The following is a 27,781-nucleotide window of genomic DNA, read 5'->3' as shown; positions in this document are numbered from 1 at the left end:
TCCAACATGGAGTAGAGAGAGATGGGGCTCTAGCGGGGCCACCCCTCGGTAACAGCAGCGACGACGCGCTTTTTACGCACAACTGGAACCGGAGTCGTCGGTGAAAACATGCGCCTTAGGACTTAAAAACGGAGTGTGTGCCCTGTGCGCCCGTGTGTGTGTGAGAGAGAGAGTGCGTGCGAGTGTGAGTGAGTGAGTGAGTGAGTGTGTTTGGGCAGGGAGGGGGGTGTAATAGAAGACCGGAGCTGGATTAAGCTACAAAATTGTCCGTTCATGCTAGGTGATGGTGTGTTAAAGTTATAGTAAAGCGGGCATTCGCGATCCAGAAGAAAGAGGGTGGCTCCGGGGGTAAAAGGGGAAAATTTTAGGGGTAAAGAAGACGGAGGCGCAGCCAGTCGAAGGCAAGCAAAGAGCCGACACTCGCACAAAGGCGCAGGGGGATTTATGCGGAATTGGAGACAGAATCGGAGGAGCCACGGTGAAAGAATGACAAGCGAAAAGTATGCAACCGCCGTGGTACATTACCTGAGGTGAAACGAGAAAATGATAGAAGAAACACACCCAAACGAGTAAGTACTGGGACTCAGAAGATTTCTCTATATGTTTACTGCTCTCTCTTTTCTGTCTTTTCCCCCTTGCTTCCCTCCGTGACTACAAGTTAGAGGTGATTGGAGCAACTTGATGGAATGTGCATTCTGTGCAGATCAGTTCATGGTGTATGCTTTTTATTAATATTCTTTTTATTATTATTATTATTACGCTCAATTGGTTGGATTTGCTGTTTGATGGTGCTGTGAAGTAATGCATTGACAGTGCTGTCGAAGAGGGTTTTTAGGGCCCCCACCTCGGTGTAGACTCCAGGCTTGGGAAGGCAAGAGAGAAAGGAGAGGGGAGTGGGAGGAGGAGGAGGGGAATAAGCGTGGGTGGGTCGGAAACATTTTCTGAAAGGATCTGAAGCGAGAGAGCAGGCCCCTGTTGCAGCGTAACTTAGAAACTCCAGCACGCCCAGAAGTTACACCTTTTATAAATACACGCTCGGCGGCCAGCTCGCGAATCTTTTGTTTGTGCGTAGCTCAGAAGAAACAAACAAGCAAAAAAAAAAAAAAAACACTGAGCGGCGATTGCAAGGACATTTTCGCTTTGTTTTTAGTCACATCTGTGTGTTTGTCTCTAACCGAAGGGGAAGTCTCACAGGATGTGAGATATCCGATATGCCTCATCCGCCATCTCTTTCTCAATCGCCCTCATTTGCATAGCCTACCACGCTCCATTCATAAAAAATAGCGATCGTAAACGTCGACTCAGCCTTAAAAAAAGAAAAAGAAAGAAGAGAGACTGGTCCGTTTTTCCTAAACTGGAAACTGGCGAAGTTGTGTTTGACATGCACACGCGGGGATCGTGCTTTTTCTTCTGCGAACTATAGCTTCTACAAAGCTGTTCACTGCCTAGGCCCACAGATACGTTCGTGTGCGAACCGATGGGCCTGTACTCAAGCGGTTAACGCTTAGAATTTGCTTAACAGCAGATTAATATGCATTGTGCTACCTTTACACTGTGTAGGCTGCAGAGCGCCAAAACAAATATAGATTATATAGCCTGTTCCTTTTTCAATCCTGCAGCCTTGTCAGGAAAAAAAAACATATGTACAGACATACGAGCAGGCCTGCCAAACTATTTAATTTACTGGCTCCTGTTTGCATTTTTACAGCTCTGTTAGCCTAGCTGTATCGTCAGCGTCTGTCTCTGTCAGTCTACACGGGGCTGTGCTCGATGGGAATGCCTGCCTTGCAAATCTGTTGAGGGGGGTGGAAGGGCGAAGGGCACCGGAGGGGATGTTTGCGCTGCGGTGGCGTGACGCCGGCTCATTCATAAAAGCCTTCTAACCTTCAGCGCGTCCCCATTCATGCCTGCCGGCCGTACTCTGCTCTACGAAGCCAGCGTATGTGTGTCTGTTCCCGGTCCCAGGGTTTGAAAGAAGCAGGGACTGCGACCAAGCCTTTGTCTCTGCTTGTCATATGTTGCCAGACACACATTTGGGGTGGTGGTGGGGTGTTAGATGCAACCAAGAAATCAAACCACGCTTTGCTGTCTTGCCTGTCTTCTGAAACTCTGCATTTCCTGTATTAACATCTGTGCTAACTGTATCTTTATGGCCTTGTTCTGAGTCATGTGTTTCTGATAAACAGCGTTCTCATGGTGTGATGGGAAAAAGCACTCAAAAGAACCGTGGCTGATTGACCATCAATTGGCAAAAGAGGCCTTTTTATGTTTTTATGATTCATTATTTTACACTAAAATGGGCAAAAAGATCAGTTAAAGTTCTTGCAGTCATTAAAACCGGCCTATATAAGCTTCTAAATGCAATAACAGTAGATTTTTTTTAGTGGCAAAGACTTTACAAAAGTGAAAATAGACGCCACCGCATGGCAAAAAAACTGCTCAGGATCGGTTAGGGGAACACTCAAAGAGCCACAGTATTTCACAATAAACATCAGGTGGTTTTAATGTATGAACCTTTGGCTGCCAGATTTTAATTTATCTTTTGGTTTTATTTTCTTTTTTCTTTTGGACTGAATTAGACTGTCTCAAAACGTCTGACAGCTGCAGATTTGCCATCGCAGTCCATATGTTTGTATCTAAATAGGAATATAGTCAAATAAAATCACCAGTAACAGGCCAAGGTTTTTTAATCCACATCTTTCTCTAATTGGCTTTTTGTTGCAGTAATAACTTTATTCTGCACGGTACAAAATCTCCTTTTTTGTATTGTTTTTTTTAATGTGAACCACTCGGCTATGTGGCCTCATAAAGGTTTTTATTGTCCAGTTACTGGAAGGAAGTGATCGGCTGTTGTTATCTGCAACTTTGCGTGTTGTGGCTTTCTTATCAGAAATTACACCTTTTGTGGGATTACAGGTGTGTCAGGAAGTAAGACACACCTTTTTATGTCATGTTGTGCAGCATTGTCACTGCTTCTTTTACAGCTTCAGTTTTATTGTGCGTCTTTAGCTTGTCTTTGTTGATCCATGCTATGGACATGGTCACATGCCCATGTGTCAGCCTACTATCAGCAGGCATTGTGTTTAGTAGCGCACACACATAGTTTTTGAGAGGATCTTTTGTTGACTGCATACCTTAAACTATAATGTCACTATCCTCTTTGGAGGATGTCCCTCTTTTGCACCGTCCTTCTGGGGACATTTATTACCTTTTATAGAAGTAGAAGCTCTCCCCTGCACCGAGAGTCACAACACGAGCCGAGGACGTATTGATCTAATGTGAGCTGCTGCAGGGTCAGCATGTGCACAGTCAGTATTAGACAGGAGATGTCCAGTGACATTCAGAGAAGGTCAACGTAGCATCGAAATATAATCCCTGAATAAAAGCACTCATCAATTGACCAACCCAGGCGTTAGCAGGCCTGCACGTTCCCCCAGCAGGATTGTTCTGTTCCTCGCACATAATGCTTTTCTCCATTAGCAGCATTCGACATAACAGAGTATAATTAACCTGACAGGAGTTTTAGGGCAAAGCTCATCGCCAAAAACAGAGTAGAGCTAAGGTTAAGATAAACCATAAGAGGTGTCCCCACTAGCACGTTTCATTAGTGCATGAACCGTAATTAGTCATGTTGGAGCTGCACTTTTGTAACAAGTGCACGTTATGTTAAAGAAATACTGCTTACACTGTTATGAAACCTATTTTGTTGGCTGTACATGTTACCTCAGCTGGCCTTGTCTCTTGTTTTGTAATTCAATAAACGAGAACACTCTCAGATAGGTAGTTAGTGCAAGCTTTTTAAGAAAGCTCTAGCTTTAAAGTCCTGCTGTAAAGTTCAACATTTTAACACCTCGATTGACTCGCATTTTTAGTTAGTTTGCCCTGTGGCCTTTCAGGGAACTACAGGGCTGTTTTGGCATGTTTATTTGGGCTGTTTGTTTGTTTTTTATGGAAGTTGAAATGTAATGTATTTATTGAGGCCTTTGTCTTTTGTGTGTAAATTGACCTTGGGTTTCTCTAAGGATGCTATATGATTGTTATTATTCATGGAAAGTTGTTTCTGCCACTAAAAAAAAGTAAAAAAATAAGTTGAAATTTTGAGACACATAACTGAAAATTTAGACTTTTTATTTCTTTTCTTTTTTTAGTATTGGAAACAGACTTTCATATTTTTACCCTCAGAGGTTGCCAATGAATTCTAACATGATGAACACAGTGAAAGGGTATATTTTACACAAAGTAGGATCTTTTTGTAATTTCAACCATAAAATGCTCCTAGTTCAGACTTAACTTTAATGTGTTTGTGCCATTCACCCTACCTGCCACCTAATATGAACTTTTTCTGCTCTTTTAAGTGGAAAAGCTCATGTATGTCGCTTTAGGAATGCTTGCAAGGGTTGTTTCACACTGTATCCGTCATTTACCAGTAAGATCACTAAACATCAAAAAGTTCTCCGAATGTGTTGCAGGATTTATTGCAGCGAGGGCAAAACTCAAACAGGAGACTTTGCCTCCATGTGTTGGGAGTCACTTTGCATTGCCTAGCAAGGCTTTGTTTGTTTGTTTGTTTGTTTCATTTGGAAATTTTTCTGTTGGTATTTTAGCATGCTTGGACGCATTCTACTGTCAAACTTGCATTGTAGATGGCTAACTGGTCTTTCATGTATACAGTGTTTTCATATACTGTAACAAGAGTACATAAATATAACAAAACAGTCTGGGAAGCATGCATAGACCGACCAACTCAGTGGTGGGAAAGAAACTCAGATGGGCTTGATTAGCAGCTTCTCTTTAATGCTATGTTAGAACAGCAGAAACACGATAATATCCTAAAATAAGAAATACTCTTTGTATTAACCAACCTGCAAGACAGATGCAGTACTTTGAGTATCATTGTTAGTACAGCGGCAGTTTATTTAGGTTCATATCTGGGTAAATATCAAGTCCACATATGTGGATACACATAATTAACATAATAACTTCCTTTACAGACCTTTTGCATTTCTTCTTTCAGTCTGTACTCCCTCTGCACGCACACACATATGCACACATCATGTGGAACAGATCCCTTTTCACAGTGTTTCCTGTGTTTTACAGGGCAGCTCATCACTGGTTGCTATCCGGAGCCTTTATATAATGGCCCGAGCTGTTTATATCGAGAGACTAAACAATGGAGCCGGATTGTTTGTCTGTTTTTTTACTAATCTCTGCTCATCAGCTGACTAGATGACCAAGATTATAATAGCTCAAGTTTTCATTCACTCCACTCTGTGTTTTTCGCTTGTCACACCACATGTAGAACAATCCATTGGGCTGGTTACTGAACACACTTCTTCTCAGTGTGTGAACCCTGTGAACTCCCATTTCGTCAATAACCACTTTACGTTCGTGCTTAGTTTGGTTTGGTATTTCATTACCCTAATAATTTACTTAAATCAACACAAACAGTGCAGTTTGCATGCATGCAGTCGGTTATTTTGTAGATAAATAAAACTGTACTGTGGGTTTTCTGTTATCCTGGCTGATTATTAATCTCAAACCTGTTGGCATTTATAATTTAGCTTTTCGTCTACCAGTGCCATATTTTCTTCTTGTATGATGGCTAAAATAATACAAGTGTGTTAGATAAAATGAGAGTGTACTTTGATTACTTTTTTACACTTGCTGATAACACGACCTAAGACTTTATTTTGCAAGTTTAAAGGGAACCTACTCTACTTTTCCTTAATGTTGCCCATGCAAATTAAACATACTCAGTTTTTCAAATAATGAGATCATCGTATGTACAAGTAATTGTGAAACTCTAGGTTTCAGACAGTTTTTTCTGCCCTTGGCTACGTATTATGTCAAGTTAGTCATATGAGGCTGTGAGCACGAGCGCCACCCACTCACTCTTGAAATCTTTTGTTTGCGAGCAGCACCCAGTTAAAATAAAGTTGGCTAAAACAGGTAGTTTCAATAGATGGACTGAGGGGCTGTGCCAAAGCCCGGTATACGATAAATGAAGCGAAGCCTGGGAGCTAGTTCAGACAGGAAACTTGAGCTGTACTGCCTCATGCACGCAGTTCGAGTGTGCATGAGGCAGTGCAACCCACCTCTCTCTCCTTACATCATGCACCAAACACAACTACCCCAATGTGGTGGTCTATTTGAGTTGAAGTATTTCCCACTTCTCCTGCAGACATGTCGGTGCATTTCTGCCTGCTTTTTCAACCCCTCCACCACCCCAGCATCCACCTGTGGGATCCAGGGCGATGTTTACTCATCGCTCACTAATTTCCGTGTGTGTGCAGGGAATGAGAAGCCTGGAGCCCAAGTTCGGACTTTGTTATTCTGCTGCAATAAACCATTTCAAACATGAGTTTTCTGACTGAATAAGGATTGTATTGAAGTGTTACTCTAGTAGTAGAGTTACAATCAAATAAAAACATTTAATTCAAAATCAGAACAATAGATCCTATTATTCACGTCATGTACAAAACAATCTCTTGTTTATTCACCTTTGCTAACCTTAGCTGAGCAAACTGGTTTTTAATTGTGAAATAAGTTCCACCACACTTTGTGAGATTCACTTTCATTTCACATAGTTTCAAACCAGATGTTTCAGGATAAAATGAAAAGTATTCCCACACCCATGAAAAGAGAAAAGCTGAGGTTGGTTAATCCCAAACAGCATCTTGAAAGATTTCAGCCGCTCATGTGTAGCGGTAAAAATAAGTATATTTAAACGAAGCCTAAATAGAACAGATGTCCTGCTGTTTATTATGCAAATAACTTTCCGTTTCTTTAATACCCTGGAGTAGCAACACGGGTAGACCAATCACAAGATAAACCATTGACATCTGACAGTTTAGATGTGAGCATCTACCTGATTAAAAGACCAAAGTTGGCACAGATGTAGATTACAGATGTAAAGACGATTAAAATAGTTTCCCCCCCTCCTTTCACCGATCACTTAACGGGTGGCCAAAGTGTCAGGTTTTAACGGAACCTAAGCGGATATCTGGTAAAGAGTCTTAAGTTGGTTTAGTCGCCTTTAAGAGGTTTAGAATCAGCTTTATTTCAGTAAAGTTCATGTTTAGATGGAGGTGCTGCTGCAGAGTCACCTTCGCACCGATGGCTTTCTCTTGGTGTACAAACACAATGCCGGAAACACTGAATAGCTCAGCGCTCATGTTCTAACTGGTCATTTGGAAATGGGATGTTTTCCTTTAACACTTCTCTGAATATTGTTGACCTCTCTGATGTCAGTTGACCCATTCGCACTCATTCACACTGGCAGCTTGTGCTGCCCAAACATGTGACCGTTCCATATAACAACAGCTGATTGACAGAAAGCTGATCAAACTTCCCCCGAGGAGCCTCCGGTGTCAATAATTGTGAATGAACTCTCTTCACCCAACCCCCAACCCCCACTCTATTGCCCTCTGAATGAAAGCCAGAACAGGAAAGAACAACATTGTAAGATAATTCCCCATACTACTGAGATTCATAAATCTATTTTCATATTGTTTTTACGCAGTGTGCTTTATAGCGTGCCTCTAATTAATGTACACGCTACTCACCAATTGTAGCAAGCTGCCTTGTAAGACACGAGGAGTTGTCTTACCAAGACTTTGATAGCAGCACACATTTTTGCCCACACATTTGATCAGAAATACACACCACTCCACAGAAGCTGTTTGTCACACATCCTGGTTAGCTCTGAGCTCCTTACCCCGTCTGTAAGGCCCAGCATGTTGACTACTTGTATTTCCAACCTTCTCTTTCAGTCATTACTCAAATCTCAAGACTGTGGGTGTGCTCTGTCCTCACTACAACAGTCTGGTACAAAGCTCACATTACCACTGACGCCCTGCCAATCTAACAGTCCACCTCATGCTCCACATATTACTTTTTTTTGCTATAGCTTCATGTCAGCATTTCCAGGTCTAATTGCCACACACATGACGTCCATGCTTGCACCTTTGCACAGAAATTATCATGCACATGAAGACTAGCTACACTGATAGCCTGCAACCTTATCACAAAATGAGAGAAAGCAGACAGAGGGGCATTGCTGTTTTCTGGTTAGATTTTTTTTTTTTTTTTGCTTAGAACTTAGAGGGTCTACTTTTGTCTTTTTGTTTCATTGCGTGAATTTTTGTTGGTGAAAGAGTGCACAGTGGACGTGAGGCTTGTGAGTTGAAGATAGGGGAGTTCAGGGTTGCCACCACAACCCTTGTGCCCTAAGCTCTACGTTCTTGTGAACCAGAACGGTTAGCTTAAATAATGCATCTAAATGACACAATGTTCACCTTTGTTCAGTTCAGTCATTTTTGTACATATAGGAACAACTATATGACTTAATAACATTTTACTGATCTCTAAAGCTGATCTCTAACCACTCTTACAACTTCATTTCTGGTCACTCTGAAGTAAACTAACACATATTCACACATGTTTGGTCTGAACATGAGTGAAGGAACTCACAAATTTCAAAGTTACAGTGATGTGAAACAAAAAACATCAAGTCGAAACATTTAAGAAATATTTAATCAGCTCTGCTCTACATGTGGCCTTACTCACAGCAGTTACTGAGGCGGAAGTGTGAAACACTGTAAGCATTCAGTACAATAAAACAACCCTTATTCTGATGGACCTTTTTGTCACTTCCTGACACAGGGAGCATGTGTGTTGTGTTCAGATGTACATAGAGACGTGGGTGTGTGTATGTGTTCTGTTGATCAGGCAGAGGCGCGGCCAGCTATTCCTTATCAGAGGAAGTATAGCCACTGTTATCACACATGGTTGGGCTGCCCTCACTGGCCTTTTTTTTATCTGTCAAAGATGAGTTGGATTCCAGGCCTGATAACCAGTGCACTTCCGACCCCCTTTCACTGTTTTATTGCAATATTGTTACACACAGACGACATCAAGTATTGTCGGGGTTTGGCTATCTGTGGAGCACTTTTAACAGTGTATAATCTAAAAGAGTGTATTCAGTGTTTTTGTGGTTCAACAGCAAGTGTAAGCAAAATGGGGAATTTAAAACAGTTGAGGCATAAAGGCAAATAACAATGACAGTGCAATAAATAGTTTTCACTCAACAGGTGTGTACTCCACCCACATCACATTTCCTTATTAGGATGACTCTCTTATAAGGTGTGGAGCAGGCATAAAAATAAAAAGAACAGAATGATTACTGCAATGAACCACTTGAACCGGAGAGACTGTTCTTACAAGTTCATGTTACACTGAATTGTTTAGACTTTTAGGGTGGACATGGAGTTCTAGCTAATGCAACAAATGCGTGTTAATTTAAATGAAAAGATGTTTCTGTAAGGATTCTGGTTTTCTGTTTGTTTGTTTGTTTACATCGTTTCTAAAGATTTGGCAGTAATATCTGAACCACGTGTACACAGTGCCATTGGATAGGGAGACATTTGCATTTTCATATCTTTATATTTACACTACTAACTGTTACGGAGCCTTATGCCAGCTGATTGCTTTGGTTTCCAGTAGCAACTTGACACTTGTTTTAGTTGTCATCACAGAAGGTGGAGACCAAAAACGTAGCTAAACTGAAAGTGAATCTGAACGAGTCAGTTTTGTGTTTACAGCTTGCTTCACTTGCCTTCAAGTGGAAAAAGATGAGCTGATGTAAATTTAACAAGTACAGAATTTACAGTTAATAATGTACAATAATAAATTCTACTAACACCAGTAGGGAGTCCCTTTTGAAGCAGAAAAATATGCAAGTAGTTGTGCCTTCTGATAGCAGCTTGGGTGAGGCCAAAACTGTCCTGTGGTCTGGTACAGTCAAAATGTTAAGTGTTAATTTCTTTATGAAAATATTAGGCGTAAAATCTTTACCTCCAGGGTAAAGAGGTGAGAGACCATGCTGCATGTTATCAGCACAGATTACAAATTCCAAGATATTGGTGTGGAGCTTGCATTAGGGTGCACTGCGTTGGTAATGAGCACACGTGAGAGCACCATTCATGCTGAAAGTCGACTTTGCCCAGGAAGTCCATTAATGCCAAACTACATTCTGCACATCTAACAACAGCATGGCTCCATAGATAGAGTGCAAAGTACTGGCCTGTCTGGACTCCAAATTTATAAGCCATTTAAAACATTTAGTGGATTTTATTATACACTTAAAAAATGACAAAGACCCAAAACTCTTGAGCTTTTAACAGGCGAGAATGTTAGTTAAGTGTTCGTAAATGAAGAGGTGATGTAACATTTTGGTAAAGAATTGGGAAACACAATCTTGTTTCTCTTCAGATTATATAAATCTCTCACATTTTACTAAAAACTATCTAAAAATCTTCACTTTTAACAATTTGATTATATTACATTAAATGTTTTATTTATATTTTACACAACATCCCAGCTTTTTTGAAACAGAACTGTGCTCCAGCCTAGATTTTTTTTTATTTCTATTAAGGTAATGGCTACCATGAGCTCAATGAACTTGTTGGTATGATTGCATGCCAAGCTGCTGAATCTGGTGCTGTGAGGTATTGTCAGGCTGTACTGCAAAGCAAACAAAAGCAATTGGCTGGCAACTGCAGTGCTGTTTTTCTTAAGAAATGGAAGCCAGACACACCTTGAACCTTTGACCTGAAGTCTCATATTAAATTAGAAATGGATGTGATGCATGATTTCCTTATCAGCAGGTAGGTAAGCTCAGCAAGCCTTTCTTCTTAACCAAGTCATTTTCTGATGCAACAAACTGTACCCTTATCCCGCCCAAAGAGACTTTGAAAAGTGTTTGCAGTCTCAACTTAAAGCTTGAGATCACAAACCCACCAAATATTAGACAATCATATTTTAGAATGGTCCATGTACAGTTAGAGATGCTGTGTACCGTATGTGAATTCCTCTTTAATTGGTGATTATAAATAGTCTACAAACTATAGTACTGTACAAAGTTCTCAAGAGTCACAGCCTCAGCCGTATTTTACAGATGTCTGTAGACACTCGCTGTTATTCCACTCTCCTGGTAATTTGAACAAAAAAAGTTCAAATTTGTTTTTTAGGGACACACGACGCACCATGTCCAGATATGTCATCCAAAAGGTTTTTCTGCAGCACATTGTTGGTGCAAAAGTATTACTTTATGCCTGTCAAACTGTGTTATACTGGGCAATTTTCATAGATTCAGCTAACAAAAAAAACAGGAGCAAATAATGTATTTTTGTGCAGGCTGCTAGTAACAAAAAGCTTAAATGTACATTTTAAAACTTGGTGCCTTGCTAAGCTTTCTATATGTGTAGAAACTAAATTATTCAACATTCATTCCTAGAGTTAGGTGCTTGAATGATTAACAAAAGAATATTCCTTTGAAAATGGTCAGGTATGAGTACTGCAGTGAAAATAAGAGAAAAAGTAGTGAATGTCCAAAGAAAGCCTTTGACTTTCAGGAAGCCTGGGGAACTATTGCTTAAGACCACTTTAAAAAAATACATGGACCTCAGGCTCCTAAAGAAATGAAGGATGGCACAAGACTTTTGCACGGTACTGTACCTTTTCTCAAAATGGGCGTTGCAGTCCTTTTTCAGCATCAGTACCTCTTGCAACATTCGTGTGGACAGAATTAGATTCACAGTTCCCAAATGTATGTGTCTGTAAGAATGTGTGACCATTCCAAGTGTATTAAATTAGTGTGTAGCTGCTGGTTGTGGTTGTCTGTGTGTCCCCGCCACAGATTATAGGGCCTGTCGGCAGACGGGGCTCTAAACATGGGTCACAAGACAGCCCAAAATGTGACAAGTTCATCTCAGAGAGCTGATAGCTGGTATCGTGTGTCTTAAAGCACATGTGCTTATATAGCACAGAATTTAGTGTTATTTCTGTATGTGGGTGGCCTGGATGTGTGGTTCTGTATGGAAATATGTCATACATGTGTTTGAGTCATGTTGAACCACTGTGGTACTTTCATATAAAAGCAGAGCGTGGATTTTTTTTTAAAAACATTTTTCAGTTTAAGAGCAGAAATTATGTCAATGAACCGAAATAGCTTAGTCGTTCCTAAACAGGGGTGCAAATGCTCCAGGGTTACTTCTGTAGTAGCCAGTGGTTAAATGGGTAAAAATGACCTCAAGTGCCGGTGGTGAAAAAAACAGATATTATGATGTAATTATAAGATTGAGTGCACCTGAATAGGTTAGAAATATTAACTAAAAATAATGGGTAAGCAGTAGATACTTTGTACTCAGATAATTATAGATAAATGTTTAAAACAGATAAGCAATTGAAAAGCAATTTAATTGGAAGAAAATACATACATATATATTTTTGTCTTATGAGCAGTGGTTGTCAGGTGGTTCTGCTCTGTATCCTTAGTTGTTTCCCTTTTGCAGACACATTTGACACTACAAACATACCATAATCTGCTTGTTAACTGTATTGTATCGTCAACCATATAGATGTAAAACTATATTACCGCCTGTCTGACCTTTTGAAATTAATCTTGTCTTGTTTTTTGTCCATGATTAATAGTAAGCTTCTTTTCTTAAATTAGTACACCACCATTTCTATTTTTAGATTTCATTTTTATTTCCTTTGTTGCTACTTAATTTTTCCACACGGTAAAGTAGAGCTCATATAATAATTTTTACCTACGCCTGTTGTGGCTTGACATAGCAGATGAATAATATCTGCCTACAGAGTGTATTGCTATAGCCAGAAACAACACATGTGCATCTGTCTACTTTCTAACCACATACCTAATTAGTATTGCAGTGGGGCTGGATCATATCCCAGCTGACAGAAAGAGGCCATACATACTGGACAGATCGCCAGTCCATCACACGGCCAATAACAACACTAAATCTTTAATGCTTCACACTGAGTAATATTTCTTGCCAAGTAGATTTTGGGTAGTGTCTTTGAGTTTCTAATTCAAGTAACTTTAAATTTCTGAATGGAAACAAAAGCTCAGGAGTTGTGGGTGAATCTCTGGTTGCCTTTCTGTTTGTGCAGTTTGACTGCTGTCACCTAGTCAGTCTGTCATTCACTCAATTTTATGAATGTGTGTGGGTGGGAGCTGGTGAACCAGTTTTGCCACCTGTGTGTGTAGGTGTGTGTGTGTGCATTGAGTCCTTAGTACTGTTAGCTAATTATATAACAACGCTTTTCTCATTCACTCCCACTCATCCTCCCTCCCTCACTTCATCACTCTCTTTTTATGTTTGTCGTTATCTCTTCATGCTTCTCCCCCACACGCGTACACAAACACACATGAACGCACACGCAGCACAGCATCAATAGTTCATACATGGGTACATGCATGTGGATTGCAACCATGTCCATTGTGTACACGTATAGTGGTGACTGTCATGCTTACACATAAGAATACCATGTATTTTACTATCAGCCTCCGGTGTATTGTCTCCGGTTTCAGTTTTTGTCATCTGCTTTGTACTTCTTATAGAATAAACTGTATTATCTGTCAGCTTGTATAACTTGTGGCTCCAATCCAATGTTGTCTCATCTAAATGGTGCAGACGACTCCATTTCCGATTTAGGCACAAAGAACAAAAAGACATAACATGGATAACGTGGGACTTCTAACTAGGCTGCAGCCATTTTGTACGAGTAATTAGTAAATTGTTTTTTTTTTATTCCCGTTTATTAACAAGAATTTAAAAAAAAAATTGCAGAAAATGCGATTTCAAGACTTATTTTATTACCACTAATTGCTGCAGTTTGCATGCAAGATGCTGACGTGTCTGCAAAAACTCGCCAACAGTACGATTTAAAAAAAAGTCCTGTATTTTAAGTGAGCACACAATATATGTGCCTAGTGGATTTATCAGTCAGGCAGTTGAGAGCAATTTTTAAGTATACACTATTTCTAAAATTTCCCTTTGTTAAAAAAGGAATTCAGTTTACAGTCATACTAACGCCCTGCCACATGTACATGGGTATTTTAGAAAACATACTGTTTTTTTCTAAGTATTTTAGTCTTACTTCTATGCATTTTAAGTCACTGAAAACTGAACGTTTGAAAAATTCCTTCCAGAGTTAAGACTTTCCAGATGTCTCCAACGTCAGAAATGTGCACGTTCATTCCCTTTTTTCAGGTCAGACTATGGGCTGCATTACTGTTTGTAGGCTTCTAAATACACAACATTTCTACAGGGTTAGGGTTCTATTACCACCTGTTGCTTTAGCATGCTTTTCACAGCACTTTGCATCATTTTCTTTGTATTCACATGTGTCCAGAAGTATTTCTCAAAAACAAAAGAGGAATATGTACATTTTATGAGTGGATCTAACCTTCACGGAAGAGGAAAGGCAATTTGTGAATGAACATCAAATAATGAACCTAAATTTTCTGTTGTTTGATGACTTGCAAAAACTTCACATCCACTCAAATCTCCCCACTGTTGTAGGCAATTTTATTTTAATTTATAGTGATGGTAGAGAAATAAAGTGATATGACATGTAATATGAAAATAGGGAAGTTCTTATTGTTTACAACCACTAAAGCGACAAGATAAGGGATGTTTTCACTAATAATCAGAGGGTTACTCCAGGAAAATATGGAGCAGAAGTGATGAGCTATATGATGAGGTTAGTGAGGAGATGATGGGCTGAAACAGCATTTTATTAAATACGTGGACTGTTTTATGTTAAAATGGCAGCAGTTTAACTTTTAAACAAGTTTTAAAACAACATAGCACCATATTAAATTTACATTAAACTTTGGGGTTGTTTGTGTGTGTGCATTCAACTGACTTGTCCTGGTACAACACCTCCTACTTGAGCACAGCGAGGACCAGGCAAAGTCGTGACTTGCAACGCCCTCAAACAGTCTGCCAGGGTGTGATTCCTGCTCTAGAATAAACTCTTAATGCACATTAAGAAAAGCATTGTCAATTTTCACAAGATGGGATAAGATGTTATTTTCTTATCCAAAGAGTTATTGTGTCGCGTGGAAAATATTACTGTTATTTTTCGGTTTGCAATCATGTGAATTTTGCTTTGACCTTGCGTTATCTTGTATTCATACATTTCTTTGGTTTTCCTGTGGAAGGAAATGGTTGTCATTCGACATGTTGCCACATTTCAAGCAAACTGGACTGCACTGCAGCAAAACCAGAATCTGATGAAGAGATTAGATAGATACGGCTATAAATTTTACTGATGCTATTTTAGAAACAGTTACGCTTCACAGTATATTAGCGTACACACTAATTTGCTTAGCTCAGTTTGACTGTGGACAAACTAATTTTAGGCTTGTATTGTTAAATACAGAATAGTTTGCCGGCTTCGGCTTTGATATGATTAAGGTTCCTCTATGACTGCAGCTACAAAAAGTCTATAAACAGCAGTGAAGGTTTTGAGGGGGTTTCCCAGTAACCTAAAGCATTAAGTTGTGTAACTTTATAGCTGCGGAGAATTTTTTTTCTGCCTCAACATTCTCCAAAATCACACTACTCACATAATGGATGATGCTTTTATTTTAAAGCATGTTTTAAGTTTAATGAGCATAATACAAGGGTTAAAAATGATTAGATCCTGAGCTTATCATCTATTGGAATCACCACTCTACTGTCTGGTATAATATAAACACATTTACGTTGCAGTCATCTTTGTGCTAATATCTTCTCTCTTCCTTTCTGTGCAGTGACAGCTACATCGTACGTGTAAAAGCGGTGGTGATGACGCGGGACGACTCGAGCGGTGGGTGGCTGAATCAGGACGGGGGAGCTCTGAGCAGGGTAGGGGTGTGCCGCCTGCTGCCGACAGAGTTGGCACCTGTGTTGGGCTCCACCAGCTCCCAGTTCTTCATCCGTGGTGAACGAATGCGGGACAACCAGGTAAAATACACACACGCATACATGAATGTGAGCAACAACGTGTCTGTTAAAGATCAGAAATGGATCCATGTTGTAAATGGTTGGTGCGTGTCGTATCAACAGGTGATCCTGGATTGCCCGCTGAGGAAGGATCTAGTGTACACCATAGCGACGCCCACGTTTCACCATTGGAAGGTGGAAGACAGAAGGTGCGGCCTATCCTTCCAGAGTCCAGCTGATGCCAGAGCTTTCGACAGGGGAGTTCGAAAGGCAATTGATGACCTGGCTGAAGGTAAACTGTGCTGCAATATAACTATTCAAATGTTTTGACAAGACAGAGAGAGACCTGTCCTAGCACCTATAAAGCTTCCAGAGCTAAAATATGCCCAGTCTCTAATTAAACACACTCAAACCGAAGCTGAAAAGCTTTATTGTCAATCGACGTCAGTAAACAGTCTCCTGTTGGGTTAATGGGCTCATTTGTTAGTTTCAAGTCTTACTGTATAAAACAGGACATTTGTTTTATAGATGATGGTACTTATCTGGGAAAGATAAAGCAAGATATGCTTAGTGGGCATACGGTCTTTGTAGACTTCACTGCTTTGTTTTCTCGAGGTCTGGTTTCAGAAACGTAAGACAGCAAATGCTCGTCTCAAGTCTTTACAACAAACCTTACTAGGTCATGGGTGATGGGTGGCTAAGTCCATCTTTTATATACAGTCTACAGCTGTGGTCAGAAGTTTAGATACACTTATCATATCTGCTTTAAAGTCATTAAAGATGTATGCTAATCATTGGAAAAAGGACAGTTCAAAGAAATCATCAAAGCCGAAAATTACCGTCACATTTATGTACATAATTGGTGTATGTAGCCTTCTGACCACAGCTGTATGTGTGCCCACCATAGTCCACTAAAGGCAGACTTCTTGTTTCAATCCCATGCTCCTCCTGAACTTTAAAAGCTGCAGCAGCTTGCTACTATTTCTCCAGGAATTCCACGTTCTAGTTATGACTAAACCATTGTTTGCGTCTTTCCGACTACATAAAGAAAAGGAAACCACACTACTTAATGCATAAGACACTCACTAGCTGGTTCAAGGTTTGAAGTTTTAAAGCATAACACAATCCACCGGTATAACCAGTTAGTCTTGGCAAGGACATGAATGAAGGTTAAGTATGTGGAGGAACGTGTACCAGAAAGTAAAGTTTGTTTTTTGTCAAGTTAAAAAATTTTGGTAAGGGACAGGATGAGGAAGTCAGGAGCTATTTGATTGCCATGACGTTATCAAAGGACGTCAAAAGATTCTTTGTTGTATGTAAAAATTAAACAACCTGAAATAAAGTTTATTCCCTTCTCCTGTCTGTAGGCTCCACGACCTCCTCTACGGCACTGCAGAATGAGGGGGAGCTGGGTGACGATGACGTCTTTACTGTAAGCACTTTATTTTGCATTAATAACTATGATGGTCACAACTTTTGACTCACAGCAGGCGGCATTACTAAGTTTCAGTTTGTTGTGGACACAGTAGATTGAATGTGTGGTTGTGTGCGTAAAGATTTTGCAACAAAATACGGCTAGCTTACCTAAAATGGGCTTCAGGATCACACGGATAATATCATCTATACAATGTCAGGTCTTCACAGCACCATAATCGCTGGTCATACATAATAAAAGTCTCTGTGATGTCTGTATACAACTCTCAGCTTTAGTCTCCACCACAGAAAAGAAGAAGCCAACACCTAGTGGCTCTAGTCACCACTACAATTGAACTGCTAGATCCAAAAGATCATCAAAATTATTCATCCCAGTTCACGGCGTCATCCATGTGCTCTGTAGGCTCTCTGCTGGCAAAGTACACATCAACTCTGAATGGAAAGATCCAAATCAAATGCTTAAGGCCCGATCTCTGGTAAAATGTTCATGCAAATCTCGTATCCGTTTGAGTCATCCTGCTAACACAAACAAACTAAACCAACACCCTGGCAGTGATAGAAATCATGCAGTAAAAGGCTCTAAATAAAAACAACTGGCCGTAGACTCAGCCAGCTGCTCTGTACTACAGATTAGACAGAGTTGGAGCTTTTCAGACATCAAACCACTGCAAAACCTTTTTAATGTTGTGTGTGAGAACTTCACTGCTCTGAAAATTAATCTCTCACTACCATCATGAGGTAAACAGAAGTAGTGTGCCTCAGTGGTCTGTGTGGTATTACTCAAAGGCAAAAGCTGAGCCAGGTTTTTGTCAACACAGCATCATTTCTCACAATGTCATCTGGAAAGGAACACATTCCTGGATTACTTTGTACACACTGTGTTTACCTAACTATCAGTGCAACAAAACAGAAAATAATTGCTGCTGTGATAACTTTCTAGAGTTATAAAACGCTGTTGTGAACATTATAAGCTGTTGCACAGTGCTGTGCCGTTCATTAGGGGTTAAAACGCTGAAACTGGACTTCCTGGATCACATTTCATGTCTATCCAGTACTTTAAACAACACGCCTTTTCCAGCACCGCTACAAGCCTTGTTTTAATGCAGGTCGGATGTTAGTCTGAATGGCTTTTTAGGTGTAGACCTCCATGTGTGTTACCTTGACTGCACTAGTCCTATCTTAGAAGTTCCACTCTTCATAACTGGAGAAGGAGGCAGCAAAATTAGGATCTGGTCTGGAGCACACACTGATCAAATTTATTTCATCCATCGTTCAAAAATTAGGTCTGCTCAGGAGTTCACAGAGTATTCGCTGCCGGTCATCTATACCTGCCACAGTACAGGAAATGTATGCACACATACACACACACACCCTCCCGTAATCTGACACAAGGGCCAGCAGGCAGGGTCACAAGGTCACTTCCTGTGTCCCAAAAGCTCCCACTCTCCTGGTGACCCCACCCCCCTCCCCCACCCGCGCCATCCCTCTCCCATTTGAAACAGAGAAACACTACCAAACTAGCAGTTAGCAGCTGTTTCCCAGCTTAGCGCAGGGCCGGTGATTTACGAGAGGAAGTGCCTCGTGGTTCATCTTTGACTCGAGCTGTCTGTACGGGCCAAGACTAATAGGTGCTGTGCTGGGAGCACACAGCCACCACAGAGATGCATACAAACACTTGAGGAGTGGGGGGACTACAGCACTGTCGGAGGGCAGAGCAATCCCCTGAAATGGAGCAGCAGGTTTTCGCTAACAGAGAGGCTAAAAGTGCAACAAATCCACGGCAATTCATGGGTATTGTTCCATAAAATTGACCTTTTTTTCTCCACAAATGAAGACCCAGAAAGCCCACATCCATTTCAGTTAAATCCCCACTGACTTATAAAACAAAACAGTGTGATAGCCTCGATTTTTCCATTTCCCTTGTGGCCTAATATAAACTATTTTTTAGCACAAGGCTCACCCTGTTTGGTGCATGAGTCGTGCTAGCAACCAACAAAGCCTGCCTGAGGAAATATTATGCATTGCCTCACGTCTGCTTTTAAAACTTGTGCTGAAAAATGCCACAAGATTACAGCAAACAGCCAGCAGACCTACACATAGCATGCGACTGCATAAGAGGAAATACTAGGACACAGTCTGTATTTGTGATCTAAAAAACATAGTGGAATTAAAAACAAAAATAGGCTACATGTTGGGTCTGATTCTGAATCTTATGCTTGTGCCAGATATTAAAAAAATAAAAGTTACGGGGAATATTTCCCCACAGACATTCAGAAAGACACTCGAGTATTGTCAGGATCCAACTGGACTCATGAATGAAACCAGGGGGAAACAATTACTGCCTCGATTTGTGTCTTCCCTGCCCATTTTTAGGGTTTCTCTCTCAACATCTCTGTATTTTTCTACCTGACGACTGCTGCATAGCATATTGGAATATAAAACCCCTAAACATGAATATAACAACAACAGCCTTATAGAACATGTCAAAAAGTTACTCCTCTTCTAATGAAACGTTGCAAAGTGTCATGACTGTAAAATCACAGGTGGAACATGAGGGGTTTAGTGCTGCTTGTGTTCTTCTGTGCTAATGACCTTTCCTAAAGTTAGCAGCGGCGGCGGTGGCAGTTAGTGAGGCAGGCGGTCGTAGACAGAGGGAAATGCTGGAGCAAATTTACAGCCTTTGGAGGGATGGGGGAGGATGGTTGGATGGGCTTGGGGGATAGGATGGACATACTTCCCTAAATGATTCCTCGTTCGCCAAACCTAAACTTAACCTAACCCTTCCTCTGTCCCTCCCTTCAGCACATCTCCCCTCTCTGTCTCTATTTTGGCTCATTCACAACAGGGGGAGTGAAAGCTATAGATGCAATTCTGGGCTCATCCCAGGAGAGCGAGACAGGCCTGTTGAAGGATGAATCCTCCCGAGCTTTGAGTCGGGGCATGTTTTGTGTCAGAAAATAACTTGAAATGCCCTCTGTCCAGCCTTGGACCAGAATATATAGAGAGAGAGGATGTCCAGAAATACAAACTCTCCCCCTCAACTCCTCCCTTTGTCTCCCTGTCCTCTTGTGCAGTCTGAGCTTGCAGCTGAAAGTCTGGTCTGTGTTTTGAATTAGATGCAGCCATGGAGGCCAGAGTCAGACTGGTTTCAACCATACCAACTCCTCCCCCAATAATGGCTTCGCCAGGGGGCGGAGCCCAAAGCTGAGGCAGCATGTTATGTTATTTTTGGCAGGCTGCTCTGAGGGCTTTGTAAGAAAGCTAAGGGGAAATTCTCAGCATGGCAGTATCCATGTGGGGAGTAGGATATAATGGGGATAGCTTCAGCAAGACAGACACACACACACACACACACACACACACACACATCAGATCTGGGTCATATAGTTCTGCAGAATAGTTTGCAGCATTGGATTTAGGCTTATTGGAGTGCCAAATATTTATATTTTTTTGGTGGTGGGGGGGGGGGGGGGGGGAGAATAGTTTAGGAATAGTTTTAGAAATTCTAAATGATGTCAGTAGCTTCCAAATAAAAGTGGAATTTGCAAATCCTTAAAACTTCACATTTCATTTAAAAACAAACTATCAGGTGTTGGTACAGAAATCCATTAAGATATTTCCCAAAGTACAGGATGAGACATCTTTCCCGGATTACTTGCTGTAGTTTTGAAAGCATAATGTTTTCACATTCTTGGTCACCACAGAATTTCAGTTGCTCAGTTTTATAATGTCACAATATCACAGGTCCTGAGATCTGATAACAAGCTGAACAGGCTGCCCCCTCTTAGCCCGGAGGATATGGTGTCCAAATGAGCTACTCCTACTCTGCATCCTCCAAAATCCCAGTATGTGCAAAATGTCTTTGCACAGGACGGTTTTAAATCACCTCCCTGATGTTACCTGAAGTGTTCCTGAGCCTGTGAAGTGATTTCCACTTTAGACTCAAAGATCACAGCCGATTATTTTTGGTCTTGACCTTGTTTCTTTCATTCAGAGATTTCTCTGATATTCAGTGTTAATGATGATTAAATGCATAACTTCTGTTATTGAATGAGGTGTGAACTTCTCTTTATCTTGCCTTCTAGAAGTTCATTCACCAATCATGCCTTGATTGGCGTTTGTTCGTGTGGTTTCTTTTTGTGTTTGTTTTCTGTGATTTGTTTGTAAGCAATTCAGAAATTTTAATATATTGAATTGCACAATTAGCTGTATTATGTAAGGACAGCATGCTAACAGCTGGAGTGGTAAGCATAGAGTTTTACATGTTAGAAATATTATCATTAGCATGTTGGCATGTTAGTGTAAGCATGTAAGCTCAAAGGCATGACCATTGCCTATACACATAATGTCGCCTCCAACGGTAGCAATTCTGGGTTCATTGCTTTGCTCAAGGACACTTTATTATATCTCCAAAATGACAAAAGTAGTTGCCATTAATAGAAAATTCCTTGCATCTACAGCCACCCCTCTCTAAGGCAGATCTAGCTTTTTGTATATCTGTCCAGTAATAGTTGAAGAGAAGTTGGATAGTTTGAATTAAAAAAAAAAATCGAATCTAATTTGTGAAATAACATTTCTGGGAAAACATGTTGGAAATCTCACAGCTGTTGCAGATAGCTAAGAGAAGATGGTCAAGAAAAAGTAAGACATGCAAAAAATCGTTCTTGCCATTGACTTCTTGTGACCAGTCTTCCCCAAAGCAAGACAAAATGCAGAGGATACATTTCAAGCACAGCTTCTCAAACAGAAACACCTGCACCCTTTGCCCCGCGGCTAAACACATCTACAATACATGCACTCATATTACAATGCTGATATGATTAGACAAAAGGAGTCCTTGCCTATCAGCTGGTGGCTAACAGAGGCTGACCCCCATTGTGCATGTCTGAAATCGGCAGCGGTCTGACTGTCTTGTGTCTGGCCAGTGTTTGAGTTGGACTGGAGCCCTGATAGACTTTAGCGGAAAGGAGACGGGATACTGTTCACATGTGCACACACATGCGTGGAGAGGTGGAAAAGGGAGAAGGAAAGGTGGAATGTGGAGAAAGTGCGATTGAGGAAAGGAGGACAGGTTGACTGGGGAGAAGGAGATGATGTGTAGAGGCTTAAAAGGTGAGCCTGTGGATATGGTGTGTGTACAGTTTTTCTGCAGACTTTAAAAAAACATTTTAAAGGATGCTTCTGTTTCCACTTTTTTGGATTTAGGAATATTTTGTATCAGTCACTTGATCTTCATGAATGCTTAGGTTTCTTGTTTTCAGTCATTTTAAAAAAATGTTAATTTAATTGATTCCCTTTTACTTTTATTGTCAAATACCCAGTTCATATGAATATATAAGACAATATATTCATACTGAGTCAGATAAGAGTTTTTGCTGTGAAAATATGTTAAAAAAATAAATTAAATCAAAGTGGTTAATTTAATTGTGATTTTAGGTGTGATGGTTCCTGCAATGTTTTCGTAAGTGATTCTTTGTGGCAGGTGTTGTTAGTAAAAGCTTAACTCGCATATAGCAGTCCAAAAGTGGATTGGAAAACAGAGCTCACACTTCCTGTTTTTCCAATCAGTGCTGCATGGAGGCTTCCTGTTTTTGTTTGTCCAATCAGGGTGTCCTCTCTCACTATTTGTTTGACGTGTGCAATCAGAAATCAGCTTTTCAGCCTGCATCCTGTGTTTGTTTGTCACCTCAGAATACCACAGACAGCTCATCCAACTCCTCCCAGAAACTGGAGACCTCTCTGCAGCCGCTCGAGTCCTCGCCCCTTCCCCAGAGACACAAGTGCCCGCTGGGATTTCGCCACGATCCCTATCGGCTCTCAGACCACTACTACTTGGACCAGGTGAGACAAACACGGCTAAGCTGTATCCATACATATTTTATACATATATTTTATGAGTGAATTACTGCCAGTGTTGTTTATGTTATATACTCTCTCTGTTGTTTAGCCATTGTCTCGGATTCCCCGCCATGTCACCTTCGAGGACGAGGAAATCGTCCGCATCAACCCTCGGGAGCGCAGCTGGGAGCGGCCCGCCGAGCGTCATCGTGGACGCCACTCAGATCGCTCCTGGCTCACCGGCTACGAGGACTACCGCCACACAACAGTGCGTGACAAATTCATCAACATGGACGACCCTGAGCCCAATGTCCACTTTGACAAGACAGAGGCGCAGAAGCACGACTACACGTACCCGCTGGCACCGGCCCTGTCGCCCTCAGACTCTGATCCCTCCCTTGGACCCTTAAACAGTAAGGGCCAAAACGTCTCGTATCGCCAGCAGTTCCCGTCTGTGGTGTCCAGTCAGCCTCGCTCCCTACTCCCGAGCTCCTCTTCATCCACCAATGGTGGGAAGGGGCAGAAGGATGACAGAATGGAGCGTGCTCAGTGTGAGCACTGCGGTGAGGCTTTTTACCTCTCCAGCAACCGGAGAGGTAGGTGCCAGGATGCTCCAGACCCGGTGCGCATGTGCATCCGACGGGTCAGCTGCATGTGGCTGGCAGACACCATGCTCTACCACTGCATGTCTGACCCAGAGGGGGACTACTCAGACGCCTGCTCCTGTGACGGGGGCGAGGGTAGCGGGGGAGGCTGTCTGGGCACGCGCTGGTTAGCCCTGTTTGGTTTGTCTTTGGTGGCGCCCTGCCTCTGCCTCTACCCACCTCTCCACGCTTGCCACCAGGTAGGGCTTGCATGCGGCTGCTGCGGAGGTCGACACAAGGCCCTGAGCTGAGCGGCCGTGCTTTGAAACCTCAGAGGGACACGACTCAAACCTAAACCCAATGCAAGGACAGGGAAAGGGAAGGATGGGGAAACGAACAGAAGGGACAAGTGGTCATGGCTGCTTACTCTCTTGCCTTGTTTTCTCTGGGTTTCTCTACAAATTCCAGACACTGAAATAAGCCAAAAAAGAAAAAAACTGCTGGTGCATTTTCTGAACGGCCTGGGAAGATAAGCTCCCCCTTACGGCAGACAGTTCTCTCAGCTCTCCACGTGGCCATTTGCTCTGTTTCTAGTGAGAGAGCACTCTTTTTCAGGGGGCCTTTTTTTTTTTTTTATAGCTGACCTATATGTCATGTATCACATATGCAGGTACTTTATATTGTTATATTTGTACACTGACTCGGCGTCAAAGAACTTGAATTGTTTCTTTGTCCTGTTTTTCATTCTCTCCTTTGATGTACGCGTGGCCATTTTGTTTATACTCTATTCCAATATCAGGCCCGCTCAGCTCAACTCCAGCAACACGAGACATCAAACACTACATCTCTTTGCGCATGTGTGTTAGTGTGCGCGTGTGTGTGCGTTGATGGTATATGTGCATGCTTGTGCGCCTAGGCCTTTTGTTGTCTGTACTGCAGCTTATAGTAAAGCTCATGTATATAGTCTACATAGCTCTCCACCATCAACGTCTTCTTTGTTCACCGAGGCAAACGTGGTACTCATCTTAATCTTCGTCTAATATCCCAAAGATTCAAGCTTTCATCCTATTTATTTTTCTCTCTTAAATTGATCCACCATCAAAAGGGTGCTGGGCTATGATTCATTCACTGAATGAGACGGTGCCTCAAGTCACGCTAGCATCCGCCCCTGCTCCTTTCAAACATTATTTCAAACAGTGCCTAAAATCGCCTGAACCGGGAACCCACTGAGTCTTATTCCAGTCAGATTTTGGCTCATTTTTACTTACAGTGCACTTGGAGTAGTGTGATTTTTTTTTTTTTTTTTTTTCTTGTTCTTTGCAGAACCTTAGCCAGCGGTCTGTGTTACATCAAGGACTGAAAAATCAATCCGATACCGTTTAAATTGGTGCCCATATGCCTTAAAATGTGGAGTCTCACTCGTCTCTTTTAAGATGTCTGCTATAGCGAAAAGTGTGAGCTTGGTTATGGCTCAATCAAGTCTCACCACATGTTCTTTGAAACTCCATTTAATCTATTTTTGTAATAAAAAAGAAACTCTTTTAAAAAAAGAGCATGTAAACTATGGATTTTAGTTTGCCAGCGAAGTACAATCACCTCTCCCCCGCCTGTCATTTATGTGCAAAAGCAAATGCCAAAACTCGTACAACTCTATTGAAAACATCCAAAATCACTCCCAAAAAAAAATGAATAAAGGTAAAACATTAATGCTGACTTTTTAAAACATGGGACTTGTGGGTTTTTGGGTTTGTGTTTTTTCCACTATGTATGTCAGTTCAGCAATGTGACGAGTCTGATTTATAAAATTGTAAAGAAAAGTTTGACATTTTAGGAAGCACACACAGATAAGACGTGCAATAGCGTCTGTGTGATAAATAAAAATGTAACCTAGATGCGGGATGTGGTTAGCTTAGCTTTGCGTAAACACTGGAAGCAGTAGAAATGGCCTGTCTGGCTGTCTTAGAAGGCACCAGAAACCATCCATCAGAGGGTCTAAGTTGAATCCATAATGTCAAACTATTCCCTTAAGCGCAGAATGTGGTGTTTTAATCCAGAGATTAACTTGCTGAAACCACATGTGACACATGTATGTGCTGTTCTTCTCAGTCCTATAGCAGCACTCGTTCCCTTCAATCCCAGATCTGTTGTATCATCCTAAGCACAAAGAGAGTAAAGTCATGCTTGAATATGGCATGACTACATTTCAAAAAGAACAAAAAACGTTATAGTCAGTTCAGTTGTCGTGGTTTGTGATGCTGCAGCTGGCCCATCACGCCCTCACAATAAGAGTGCAACACTAAAAGTACAACCACTCCGGTGCTAGATGATTCATCTAAGCCTGGGTGATGGCAGCATTGAGGATCAGAACGCAAACACAATGAGATTTTTAAAAATAAAGAGACGCAGGACATCAGCAGGATCCCATCGGAAAAGATCAGGAGTCTGAAAAACGTGAAATTCTGGAAACAAACATCCATCCCTGATTGTTTTGCCAAGGAAATGTCACTTACTGTAGTCGAACTACAGAATGCCTGAGGATGTCCTTTTTCCTTCCCCAGTGGTATCTTTGTCATACATCCTGTCCTGTGTACCAGTTTGTATGTTGTTGGTGTGTGTGTTTGCGTGTTGGCGTATATTCCAGATCTGCTCATCCTTTTCTGCTCCTTGATCCAAAGCTACTGGGATCAGCTGAATATGCTATGACATATGGACACCTTCTGAGTAGATTCAGATGCTGTAATTGATCGATCAGGGGCAGGGGCCAATCAGATTGGAAAGAGTGTGCGTATGTGTGTCATCTTTTACCTCCATCTTGTTTGGTGTTCTCACATGCAGAGCCATTTACAAGTGCCTGAACGCATCCTCATTATCTCCTTGTGTATTTAAATTGAAAAATTTAAGAAACAACTCCCTGTATTGAATTAGACCCATTTTTTATGCTTAGTATTTTTACCTCTGTAAAAAAGAGCAAAAAATTATATTATATATATCAAGTGTATGTTGTACATTTTTATTTCTATTTTTTTTAAATAACTGTTTCTAACATGTACAATGGATGTAGTTCTTGCTTTTCAAGAAGGAACAGGAAGTACTTTGTAGATACTGAAGGGTGGCCAGGTTTGTGAGAAAAGTGAAATGTGTGTCTTACCTTCCGCCTCCAATAAAATGAGAGAAAACGATTTTTAAAAAAGAAGTCTACAGCTTTATTCTAGTCTTTCCTTGACGATCCCACAACAATCTTCTGTTGATATTGGAATGTAACCAGCTCATAACCAGTTGAGTCAAGTGTCCTATTGCAGTGCAGACTAACTCACCGATTGCAATATGCTGGCAGTCTGTCTACATTTATAAAAAAAGATCGATCATTGACCGATCTGTCTGAGAGTGCTAACTCTGGGACAGACTCCAGTTGTTTCGAGACAGGCAAGCAAGCAACTGCACTCGCAATCAGAAGTGGTCCCCCAAAGGATAAGGATGTTGCACAGTCAACCTCTGAGCAACCAGATCTTCATGGAAACTACTTCTAAAACAGTCTCAATAATTCAGTCACTGGGCAGCCATTGATTTTTTCCTAGTGGCAAGGTGGTTGACGTCCTGTTTTTACTCATGAAACGATTAGCTATGAACAACTGAAACAGTTAGCTAATTACAATATACTGACTATACAAACTGTTATACTCAACCCATCAGTAAAAGTAGGAGATACGTTATTGTAACTGTAAGCACACATCAGTTATGCCATTACTGATAAGTTTGTAAAGCTGAAATAAAATTAAGTTATATATTTTTTTCATTTGTTCATACAGAAATCAGCAGTGTTAAAATCACCTGGAGGTTTAGAATTCAGTGGTATGCTTAAAAGTTTATCCATGTGGTTTTTACTTTGACATGTACCACCCACCTAGGAATCATTGCACATGAAGCACAGCCCCTCATTGCAACAGCCCTCCCCAATGGCCGTGGTCTCCCCAGTGTGCTCCAAAACAACAGTGACACTACAATGACCCTACTTCAGGCAATCAAAAAAGTATGCTGAAGCAACTGTATCTTCAACTTTTAAATCCGTAACATCTCTGTTCAGTTTTAGACCTGATGCAGAAACAGGACGTGTTAACATGCTGCAAA

General features: G+C 41.2%; 1 protein-coding gene across 1 annotated transcript; it reads left to right on the top strand.

Moving 5' to 3' along the window:
- Positions 1–26,827, top strand: LOC146619696 (sprouty-related, EVH1 domain-containing protein 2-like). Its single transcript, XM_085369663.1, has 6 exons — positions 1–569; positions 15,629–15,821; positions 15,924–16,092; positions 17,168–17,232; positions 22,926–23,075; positions 23,182–26,827. The coding sequence occupies exons 1-6, from the start codon at positions 544–546 to the stop codon at positions 23,965–23,967; spliced, it is 1,389 nt and encodes a 462-aa protein (XP_085225789.1). The 5' UTR covers positions 1–543; the 3' UTR covers positions 23,968–26,827.
- The last annotated feature ends 954 nt before the right edge of the window (positions 26,828–27,781 follow it).

This window comes from Diplotaxodon limnothrissa, linkage group LG13 (assembly GCF_057381915.1).
Source record: "Diplotaxodon limnothrissa isolate DT_005_m linkage group LG13, D_limnothrissa_male_GT1.1, whole genome shotgun sequence".
NCBI classification, from domain to species: Eukaryota; Metazoa; Chordata; class Actinopteri; order Cichliformes; family Cichlidae; genus Diplotaxodon; species Diplotaxodon limnothrissa.
The sequence above is the reverse complement of the archived record's forward strand: the minus strand, read 5'-3'. Positions and strand labels throughout refer to the sequence as shown.